At 44.8% G+C, this 12,093-nt stretch overlaps 1 protein-coding gene across 2 annotated transcripts in view; it reads left to right on the top strand.

The window, feature by feature from the left end:
- The window catches only part of Ncoa2 (nuclear receptor coactivator 2), a 98,617-nt gene that overhangs the window by 67,563 nt on the left and 18,961 nt on the right, over positions 1 to 12,093 (top strand). For both annotated transcript variants that reach the window (XM_052715297.1, XM_052715296.1), the window contains 3 exons: positions 819 to 1,034; positions 3,279 to 3,408; positions 11,465 to 11,630. In XM_052715297.1, the coding sequence (XP_052571257.1) occupies positions 819 to 1,034; positions 3,279 to 3,408; positions 11,465 to 11,630 (512 nt within the window). The remainder of the gene's footprint in view (positions 1 to 818; positions 1,035 to 3,278; positions 3,409 to 11,464; positions 11,631 to 12,093) is intronic.

The following is a 12,093-nucleotide window of genomic DNA, read 5'->3' as shown; positions in this document are numbered from 1 at the left end:
CATTGTTCATGTGATCAGTGGCCAGTGTAGGATTCTCACGCACTCTGCATCTTGCATCTGCGCAGTCAGGAATGCAATGGTCCAGGAACCTGGAATCCCCTCAGCCTTGAGGACTGTGTCAAAAAGTCTTACTAGGTTCCCCTAGTACCTAGAGACTGCCCTTGGTAACTTTTGAAGTTTACCCAGTTTTGGTTTTTTTGTTTTGTTTTGTTTTGTTTTTTTTAATGGAAGTTGTTACTGAAGTAAGTGTCTTGTGCACAAAGAAATATGCCCATGGTGTGACAGCCTAGCATAATGGTCAGACAGTGAACATGCCTGCATGTCTCCAGAAGTTTAGCAGCCCTGACAAACCGGAAGGAAGATGAGGATGTTTAAGTCGTCCGTAGTCTTTGGGGATGCTCTCTGATTGGGGTTGATAATTACAGGATTGATTGTCAGTTCTTCCCTTGTCCTCCTCACCTCACGTTCTTTTTGGAAAGTAAGGCTCTGACGTGTATGTCAGCTAATGTGATTCACTTCCTGAGGAAGGAAGTTGGGGTTATCCACTTGCCACAGCACCTGTTCTGAGTACATATGGGAACAGTTTTAGCCGCTCTTCTGAACCATACAGAGTAGCAGATTCGTGTCATGAAAACTGTAGTAATTGCCAATTCTTATTTCTTAGCCAAGGGCTCAATCTGCCCCAAGGAGGGTGTTTGCTGTTGGGCGACAGCAGTTTACAGTCATGGTTTGAGTCTTAGTAGGTAGGTAGGTCTGGTGTTTGTTCGTGTGCTGTTTTCGATGTCTGCATCTCTCAGCTTCCTCTGCCTTGCATGCAGGAATGATTGGCAGTAGCACCTCTCGGCCCACCATGCCTTCTGGGGAGTGGGCACCACAGAATTCGGCTGTGAGAGTCACTTGTGCTGCTACTACTGGTGCCATGAACCGGCCAATCCAAGGAGGCATGATTCGGAACCCAACAGCCAGCATCCCCATGCGAGCCAACAGCCAGCCTGGCCAAAGACAGATGCTTCAGTCTCAGGTCATGAACTTAGGTAAGGCGGTGCATACCTTCTCTCTCCTTATGCTTTCTTGAAATGGAGGGTCAGCTCATGGGTCCTTCCAGACTTGCTTCTGGCTTGGAGCCTAGGTAACCCTCTGGTGTGAAGCTATCTGAATGGGATTTTGCTAGAACCTTATAGAATCATAAAGCAATTGCATAATTATAATTTGGAGGCAAAACACATTAGAATGTCTCATTATGAATGCTATACACATACATACTTAATCATTCATATGATAGTGTAAAGGTAAAGACATAGTTGAGTGGTGTACCTGTAATGTTGAACTCTACACAGTCATCCTGGTCCTCCAAGGCCCTCAAACCAGACTGTGAAGTCAGACTCTTCCCTAGGCCTCACTGATGACGTGTCCTCTTGTACAACATCACACAGCACTTGAGGATCTCTAGCATTCTATTTAGAGACCGTTGACATTATTAAAATGAATTTTTGCACTCATTCCACAAAACCTCTGTGTGACGTGTTCGTCATAGACTATGCTGGTTGCCTAGTGCTAAAGGCCTGGAAGGATGTGGGAAGTGACTCGCAGCGACAGGATTTCTTTTTGGGCAGATGAAAATGTGCCAGTGTTGATGTGGTGGGTGGTTGTACAGCTGAACATATTGATACCTACTGCATGGTACACTTGAAAATTATCTCAGGAAACCTGTTATATTAAAATATTCATGTGCACACCTATAATCCCAACACTTGGGAGGTGGAGGCAGGAGGACCAGAAATCTATCATCCTCAGAAACATAGCAAATTTGAGGTCTGCTTGAGCTAAATGAGACCCTATCTCCAGGGAAGAAAGATCAGTAGTTTATACAGCTCCTACTTGATACTGTTAGTTTTAACCACAGACAGAGGACCTTCCTCTGATATTGTACATTAGCTCAATTCTGAAAAGTCTGTGTTTGTAAACTTTCGTGTTAGTTATTATACAGGAAGTACTACTTTATTCACAGGAAATTGCAAGATTGTTTTGACAGAATATCAGGTTTCTGACTCTGACATTAGGTCTCTTCCATAGGTATTGAATTGCTGTGTGCATTTTGACTCAATATTCTGAGAGTGACATTTATGATTACATTTCTGCATATGTACTCAAAGTAGTAAGTGGTTCCCAAACTTAAATTTGTGTCATTTGAAAATGCTAAATAAAAAAAAGTTAAATATAAACCCAGATTTCTATGAAAAATTAAACAGACAATTTTAAAACACTTATGAAAGTCATAGTAAGGGGTCTTATATATAGAAATTTTTGGTTTTTTTCTGAGACACGATTTCTCTGTGTAGCTCTGGCGGTCCTGAAACTCACTCTAGACTAGGCTGGCCTTGAACTCAGAGATCTGCCTACCTTTGGCTCCTGAGTGCTGGGATTAAAGGTGTGCGCCACCACCGCCTGGTGTATATAGAAATTTAATTTATTCCTGGTCCTTGCTGAAAGGCATCTCACTTTTGGAACTTCCAGTATATTTCTCTAAGGCTTAGCTTGTAGCTAAATTTCCCTAGTTGTGAATAAACTCAACAAAGCCACGAATTCAGCCCAACAGAAAGTTGTCTGCCTAGTGGAGGTCGGATTGGTGGATAATAGAGTGTACACTCATGCTGCTTTAGCCATGGGAACCTTAGGGAAAGAAGTGTGTCTGAGTGTGTGCTCTGCTGTGGAAGAGCTAACCAAAATACGGCTAGTGTTCCCCAGGGCCTTGCAGGGTGTCTGTGAGGCCTAACCCGGGTCCTCTGCATTCCGATCTCTGCAGGCACCCAGTGGAGTCTGGCAGGAGTCTTGCACTGTAGGATGCAGTGTGGAAGTGAGTTGGAAGTTGTGTTAGTTAACTACCCCCTCCCATGTACAAGCTATTGCGCAAATGTTAAACCGTGCAATGAAAACCATAATTATGTTAATAGATACTTATTAATTTTTATGATATTTTAAAAATGAGTTAGTATTGTCTGTATGTGCCATACAAACAAAAGCTTTAAGTAAGAGACTAGGGTTTCCTGCTGTTACTGCTGATCTGGACATGCCCTAAGGTATATGACATTGACCTTGGTATTTATTGCTTTCATTTGTACTTTACACCAGAATATATGGTCTTATTTTCACCTGTTACTGCTTCTGCCTTCTCATTTTCCATCAACCAGCAATTACTTGCTGTTATACAATAAACGTGTGCTTTCTAAATGATAAGATACAAGATTTTAGGTTTTTCTTTTTTCTTTCTCCTCTTTTAGGGCCTTCTGAACTAGAGATGAACATGGGGGGACCTCAGTATAATCAACAGCAAGCTCCTCCAAATCAAACTGCCCCGTGGCCTGAGAGCATCCTGCCTATAGACCAGGCATCTTTTGCCAGCCAAAACAGGTGAGTCTGGGTACCAGGAAAGTTGGGAGAGCATCAGCTCATGGCTCATGGGTTCCATTAGTTGTTCCAGACCTGCATCTGGATGAATTCCCTCTGAATGGGTGATGCTTCCCAGCTGTCATTTCTTCAGACCAAGTCATCCAGTAGGCAGGGAAAAGAAGATGCAAAAATCAGCAGGACCTAGACCTGCTTTAAACACTTGACAATCTGTTGGGAAAAATGTGTTTGTGCTTCTAAGTGTAATTGGGCAGTGGCACACAGTATGGATGCCTCGAGTGGAATAACCATGTTTCAGTAGCTCGTCCAACGAGGCTGACAGAGAAGGTTTCAGAATCTTGGAAAAGCTCATGGGGGCAGAGAAGCCCAGTGTGCATGGCAGAGCAGCATCCTGCTGGTTCAGGGGTTGTATGGTATGTGTAGAGTAACAGGAAATGATCTCATTTTGTGTTGTGTGTATTTTACCACAATTAACAAAAAGAAAGGGGCACCCACCTCCTCTCTAGGTCTAGCTAGATCAGTGTGGTCCTCACCCCTTCTCATTGCAACAGATAGAGACCATTACAGAAAACCATAACCAATCAAAATGCAGCTGTGGAGCCAGGCCCAGTGGCTATATCTGCAAAACAACTCCCACTCCTAAGGTTCAAGAGACATTGTGAAAGGGGAGATCAGACAGTTACAAGAGCCAGAGGATTAGGGAGTTTGCTGTGAGATTGTATGTCCTGATAGTATCAGAAGGCTGCACCCATAAAGTCTCACCAGCATGACTACCTAAACATGAGCTAGACAAGGACATTCCGAAGTGAGTGGAGAAGGACCACTAGGCCTCAACCCTACACAAAGAACTGCAGACAACTAAGGAAGGCTGAGTGGGAAAAACAGTTTTCCCCAGGGAAGAGCACACCAGCTGATATCCAATACCAAGTGGTCAGCCCTGGAAACGTACATACAAGTGACATTGTACAGACTAAGCAGGTTATATTTAGGAATATATATGTATTTACATATACACATATACATGTAACCACTAATGAGGAAGGAAGCTGTGAATTTGAAATGAGCAAGAGTGTGGGAGGGTTTGAAGGGAGAAATGAGATTATTGAAATGGGAGCTAGTAAGATGATACAGTTGGTGAAGTGCTTGCTTGCTGCACGAACCTGAAGACCTGAGTTTGGAGTCCAGAACCCACTGAACAAGCCAGTTGTGGTGGCGTGCATTTGTAATCCCCGCACTGGGGAGGCAGAGACAGGAGGGACCGTGGGGCCCAGTGGCCAGCTAGTCTAGTTTAATCCTAGAGTCCCAGACCCCAGTGAGAGACCTTGTCTCAAAAAAGAAAGGAAAGAAACCTGTTGTTGACCTCTGGCTTCCACATGTATGTGTGTGCGCACATACACACACACACACTAATCCCAGCACCCAGAGGCAGAGGCAGGCAAATCTCTGAGTCTAAGGCCAGCCTGATCTACAGAGTGAGTTCCAGGAAAGTAAGGGCTACACAGAGAAACCCTGTCTCCAAAAGAACAACAACAGAAAACACACAAAAAGACAAAAACAAAACTTGCAGTCCTTCTGTCCGGGCCTCCAATTGCAGGAATGACAGATGCGTGCCCCCACACTAGGCTTTAATAAAGCATCGTGAACATTCTAGAAGACTTTTAGCACCTTATTTATGTTTATACACTGCCCTTCTGTCTTCTCAGGTCTTTGTAGATTCTCACAGTGTATGTCAAACCTCATTATCTCATTCACACATTGTTTTCCTTTTTTAAATTTGTGTGTGTGCCTACATGAGTTTATGTACACCACATGCTCACAGAAGCTCTTGGGTTCCCGAGGATCTCCAGATGTGGGTGCTAGGACTGAGTGCTGGTCCTCTCTTAACCTCTGCCGTCTCTCCTGCCTCTCTCTGTCTCTCTCTCTTTTTACTTTTTTAAAATAAATGTGTTTGTGTGTGCATGCATGTGTATTCGAGAGTGTGTGTGTGTGTGTGTGTGTGTGTGTGTGTGTGTGTGTGTGAGTGTGAGATTGTGAAGCTTGGCAGCAAAGTTTTCGCATGCTGAGCCATCTTGAAGTCTCCTATTTTGCTTATTTCTTTTTGTTCTTCCCTTTTGGTTTTTGTTTTTGGTTTTTTTTTCTTGTTTTTTGTTTTTTTGAGACAGGGTTTCTCTGTGTAGTTTTGGTGCCTGTCCTGGATCTCGCTCTGTAGCCCAGGCTGGCCTCGAACTCACAGAGATCCACCTGCCTCTGCCTCCCGAGTGCTGGGATTAAAGGCGTGTGCCACCACCGCCCGGCCTGGTTTTTTTTATTTTATATGCATTGGGGTTTTGCCTGCATGTATGTCTGTGTGAGGGTGTCAGATCCCCTGGACCTGGAGTTAACAAACAGTTGTGAGCTTCCATGTGGGTGCTAGGAATTGAACCCAGCTCCTCTGGAAGAGCAGCCAGTGCTCCTAACCGCTGAGTCATCTCTCCAGCTCCCTATCTTTGGTTTTTAACAGTTGCTTGCCTAGTCATGTTTATAGACTGATGGCTTGCTTTTTTCTGTGACCCTGTCCTTGCTCCTTCATAGTTACCTTCTACATCTCTTGACGCAGTGCTTCCGACACACTAACACGCAGGTTCATGGGCATTCTCAGTCTAAATCGTGGGCTTCACCCGTGACTACCTGTTCCCCGGAATCTCTGTTGTGTTTTGTTTTCATTTCTGCATATTTGCCACACTTGGTTTCCTATAATTAGCAGAACTGTACAAATGGAAGTTACTGTGGCATCGTACATGGATATGTATTCACTGATCATGTTTGCCCACCCTTCTGTACTTCCTGCTTCCCATTGTCCCCTTCCAGTGTTACAGATGCCCTGCGTTCGAAACTGAGGGTGCTTCCCTAGAGGCATTCACCCCAACTCTGCTGGACAGTGGGCACTATTTATTGGGTGTCTTTGAAGTCTCCTACATCAGTCTGTCTGTCTCTGATGGTCTATTACTCTGAGAATCCTTGCTGTCCTGGCTGCAAAGAGCATCACAAAGCTTCAGTGACACTACAGACAGTAACTTCAGGGTCCTTCTGACCTTTGACCCTTCCCCTGTGGTGTCAGTGACTGGGATTATTTGATAGGGTGCTAACCCACCTATTTCCACGGAAATGTTTACAGAATACAAATGAATAGTGATTAAACAGTACTGTCTCATAGTTCTTGCATGAAATCAAAGATCAGCTAGGTTAGTTTGTTTTTCTCATCTCTGACTTGTAGGAAGGTAAGGTTTCTTCTGTTGCAGTTGGAGTTGGTGCTAGAAGTTTAGCAGGGCACATACTCAGCATGAGAAGCCTCAGGGTCAGTCCCCAGAACCACGAGTACCACTTTGGTGTTAATGTGTGGGTAGGTGTTTGCTGGTGATGGTCCCCATCTTCTCCTTTATTTGTTACTACCGCACAACATCTGGGAGGGTGGCGGGGAATGAGTGTTCTTTCCCTGTTCCCCAAAGTCCATCCTTGTCCCTGTGCTGGGTGTCCCTGCTGGGTGCCGCTGAGACTGACTGTTTGCAGTTGCCTAAAGAATAGGAAATCAGTTTCTTCTCATTATCAAGAATGTTTAATACTTGTTTATTTTTATGTATGAGAGTGTCTTGTGCACACCTGTGTGTATGTGTGTGAACCATGTGTGCACCTACTGCTCATGGAGGCCCCAGGAGGGTAAGGAGTCCCCCTGGAACTGGAGTTACAGTTGTGAGCCATCATGTGGGTGCTGGAAGCTGACCCCCAGTCCTTTGCAAATGCTCTTAATCACTGAGCCATCTGTTTTATTTAGGGTTTCTACTGCTGTGAAGAGACACCATGACCACGGCAACTCTTATAAAGGAAAAACTTTTTTTTTATTTTTTTAAGGAAAAACATTTAATTGTGTTGCTTACATTTTCAGAGGTTTAGTCCTTCATCATCATGGTACGACCTGGCAGCATGCAGGCAGACATGGTGCTGGAGAGTGGGCTGAGATTCCTACATCTAGACCCACAGGCAACAGGAAGTAGGCTGAGATACTGAGTGTGGCTTGAGCATATATGAGACCTCACAGTCTACCTCCACAGTGGCACACTTCCTCCAACAAGGCCACACCTACTCCAATAAAGCCACACCTCCCAGTAGTGCCACTTCCTATGCGCTTATAGAGGTCAATTACATTCAAACTACCACACCATCTCCACACATTTACAGTCCCTCACTTGGGAGGCTGAGGCGTGAGGATTCCTGCAGGGAGTGAGTATCAGGCTAGGCCAGGGCTGTGTAGCAAGAACTTATCTCAGAAAGCAGAAGACTTGTTTTTTTACATTTGTAAGGCTGGGTTCTCTGTGTGTACATTGCATGTGTTTCTAAGGGAACTAGAGAAATGTGTACTGTGCCACTGAGGCAGGACATAGCGTGTCTGTCTTAATAGACATGGTTAGTAACATGGTAGTCCAACTACACTAGGGATCTTTTGTTTTCATCAAGTAGAAAGTTCCTAAACCTAAAGTATGGTTTACTTTCTAGCACATGGTCCTCAGCACAGGGGTAGAATGTACGATCCCCACCTCAGCACACAGCCTGGTGTTGATGCTTTGAACGTAAGTGCCCTGTCCAGTCAGCATAGCACAGCCAGTGGTCTAGTATAAGAGGAGAGTAGGATGGTCAGGAGTGCCTGTGAGGTGTGTGAGAAGCAGGCAGGGTGTGTGTGTGTGTGTGTGTGTGTGTGTGTGTGTGTGTGTGTGTGTGTGTGTGTGTGTGTGTGTTCCTCAACAGAAAGATGTTACACAGGGTGGTCAAGATTCATGAGATGTTGTGATGCAGCATGTGGAAAGGTCTGATGTGACTCCCTGAATTTCACTGCCATCATCCAGCCCCAAGTCTGTAGACATTTTCCACATAGAGCTGAGGAACGGGGTAGGAATTATGAGTACAGTGTGTCAGTACAATGTGTTTGGGAAGAAGCAGCTGAGGATGTCGTGTTGGGAGGTCCTAGAGACAGCAGGGGAGCTGCTGCAGGTACTGCTTTACCTTGAGGTCTGCATTTTTCTACAGTGCTGTAGATCTGGGTGCTTTGAAGCTCTCTGCTTCGGAGCTACCGCCAGCCTGCTTTGCTTTTTAATGTATACATATGTTTGGGAATTTTGATTTAAAAAAAATCCAGGAGTGTTGATAGGTCTCTGCTTCCCAGGACTTGGGAAGCAGAGGCAGGTGGATCTCTGCAAATTGAAAGCCAACCTGGCCTATATAGTGAGTTTCAGGCCCACCAGGGATGCATAGTGAGTCCCTGTCTCAGAAAAACAAAACACAACAACATGGTATTTTATTATGCAGAAGTACATGTTTAACTTGGGTGAACATGTGCGTCTGTTTCCTGTTGTAAGTACTTGGTTGCTGCAGGGTTAGGCGGTCATTCTCATAAAGGATGAGGCTGAGCCTCTCCAACTCCCTGGCTAGCTTCAGTGGGATAAAGATTGGCAAGTCTGCTCATGCAGGTTCACATAGTCTGTCATGGTTAGATTTCGTATAGCCCTGTCATTCATTGGTGGAGGAATCTGGGGAGGAATGTTGTTTTGCAGTACAGCTTCTCACAGAAGCTGACAGCTGTTAACACAGCTGGACAGAGGTTGTGCTAGTTAGGGTTGTCATTGCTTGGATGAAACACCAGGACCAAAAGCAAGTTGGGGAGGAAAGGGTTTATTTGGCTTACACTTCCATATCGCTGTTCATCATTAAAGGAAGTCAAGACAGGAACTCAGACAGGCAGGAACCTGGAGGCAGGAGCTGATGCAGAGGCCATGGAGGTGTGCTGCTTACTGGCTTGCTCTCCATAGCTTGCTCAGCCTGCTTTCTTGTAGAACGCAAGACCACCAGCCCTGGGGATGGCACCACCCACAATGGGCTGGTCCCTCCCTCATCAATCACTAATCAAGGAAATGCCCTACAGGCTTGACTATATAGCCTGACCTTCTGGAGGTATTTTCTCAATTGGGGTTCCCTCCTCTCAGATGACTGTAGTTTGTGTCAAGTTGACATCAAACTAGTCAGCACAGAGGCAATACTTCACTGCCTCACTAAGTAGCTTCCCAGGCCTGAGGGGGCATGATCTAGAGCCCACATCAGCTCTTGACCACCAGAACTTTCTATGAGCCCCACTCTGCCCAGTTGTTGGGCACTCATATTGGGGAGTGGGGGGGTCTCTCCTAATGCCCCACCCAGACATGCAGTTGTGTGGTTTCTTCCTCACATTGACATTTCTGTGACTATTTCTTCTTTCAGTTTCTGAAAGGAGGAGGAGGAGAGAGCTAATCACATTTGTGTTTTGAAGATTAATTGAGGGAGTATGGACTGTAGGGAAAGAGAAATAGGTGGCACAATTTGAACACATCCAGTGCAAGCAAGCTGTTCTTTCTCAAGCCTCTTAGTGACAAGAGAGAGCAAGGGTAGTAATACATACAATACATATACCCTTATATATATACACACTCTTGGCTGACAGTATATGTGCCCGTATGTATGTATGTATGTATGTATGTATGTATGTATGTATATGTATATAATATATGCTCTTGGCTGATAATACATATACCCCTTATATATGCAATCTGGGCTGATAATACATACATCCTTATATATACACTCTTGATTGATAATACATACACATACACACACACACACACACACACACACACACACACATATATATATAATCTTGGCTGATAGCATATATATCCTTATATATATAAAATCTTGGGTGACAGTACACACATCCCTTATATATATACTCTTGGCTAACAATGCATACACCCCTATATACACACACACACACACACATACACAATGCTGATAGTATATGGCCTCCCAGCCAGCTTACCATGGCTCAGAAGCAGTGGGACTATAATGACATACAGCAGGGACAGCAAGTGAGAAGAGCCATCAAAGGGACACTCAACTGGGTGATTTTCTCTTAAAAGTAGGACCAGGTGGGGAATATAGACTGCACATTGATGCATTCTACAATCACTATTTGAAATTAATTGTTGGTTTCAGTGCTCAGCGGGACCCCATATTAACATAACTATATTATAGTTCTAAGTCAAAATAACATATTAGACTGCCTGAGAAAATACAGCAGACTGAACGGGGCCAGACAACTTCATCTCTTGATAAGTTTATTCTCACTTGCTTAAGAATGAGTTTTCTGGGCTGAGGCAAAGCTTTCCTGGCACACATGATGCCCTGGGTTCAATTTCCCAGTATCACACACAGTAAAAAGTAAGTTAGCTTACCTATAAACTTCTGTTTTTTCCCCAGGACTCCATAGTACAAAATAGAATTTGATAAAGTAGAAGTATCATTCCCTCTCTTAGGTTCACAGTGACTCAGAGCTACTTGAATTCATTCAGTAATTTAATTATAATTTTTATATACCATAGAAATGGCAGTTTAGTGTCCAGATGCTGTTCTTTAGTTTCAATAAATGCTTTCAAATTCTGCTTCTACATAAATATGAAGTTTCCTAGTAGCTCAGGCAAGTTCACTCAAGCCCAGATTTAATTCAAGTGAGTGAGTGTAGCTTTTATGCTGATAAGTTGCTGTCCTCTTCTATGTGGTCGTCGTCGTCGTAGCCTCCTGTAGAAAATGTCTGTAACACAAAGCACTGCTTAGTACCAAAAGCTCCAGAATATTTCATCCTGTCAGTGCGGAGTCGGTTTGCACTTGAGGCCAATGTAGGTTTGTGGAAGAAGGTAGGCAGGTGGGTCCTGAACATGGAGCTCCAAGTAGCTCTTATGGTAGTGCCTCTGGGACTCCTACAGATGTGGGTACCCAGCTAAGCTAAATCCCTACTTTGCCAGCTATAAAGTGAGAGGGCGTAGAAACAAAACGACTTCAGTTTATACCTGGCCTCTGTCAGCACTAAATAAAGTCGATTTGCAGGTGCATATTCTCCAAAGTCTTTCTTTTGTTCAGTGTTTGGCTGGTGTACAAGTTCATTGCAGAGACCCTGGACGTCAGCTGGCGTTTCCATCAGCCCATGGTGAAGTTTGTCTCTTTGCAGGCAGCCCTTCGGCAGCTCCCCTGATGACCTGCTGTGTCCACATCCTGCAGCAGAGTCTCCAAGTGATGAGGGCGCTCTTCTAGACCAGCTGTATCTGGCCTTGCGGAACTTCGATGGCCTCGAGGAGATTGATAGAGCGCTGGGGATCCCAGAACTGGTCAGCCAGGTAGGCCAGAGCACACTGCAGGGGCCACATGCTCTACAGGCAGGAGATATCTGTAGGCAGGCCTCCCCCCACCCTGCTCCTGCCCCTCCACTACTCTCACATAAACTGTTGACAAGACGCAAACACCTGGGAATGACATAATGAATTAGAGCAGAAAGGCCCACTGGCCTCTTGTCCCCTTGCTGATGGGCAGATGAAGAAAAGAGGTCAAACCACAGGGCACTGTCCTGGTGGCCCCTGCCCCTAGAATGGGAGACGGTACAAGCAGAGGTCTCAGTCCCACTCGCCTGTGCACCAGGACAGGCAGCGCTACTTCAGGTCTGCTTCACACATTGGGAGCAGAAGTCAGCCTAAACTTGGGCCCATAGGTGGGTGTCGCCCAGAACAATTTTAAGAATATTTAAACAAATATGAGTATTTAAAATGTCCATCACTTCAGTGAGTCTAGTTAACTCTCTTCTTC

This window comes from Peromyscus californicus, unplaced genomic scaffold (genome assembly GCF_007827085.1).
Source record: "Peromyscus californicus insignis strain IS unplaced genomic scaffold, ASM782708v3 Scaffold_5__1_contigs__length_169319896, whole genome shotgun sequence".
NCBI lineage: Eukaryota > Metazoa > Chordata > Mammalia > Rodentia > Cricetidae > Peromyscus > Peromyscus californicus.
Note: the sequence above shows the minus strand (reverse complement) of the source record. Positions and strands in the feature narration are given on the sequence as shown.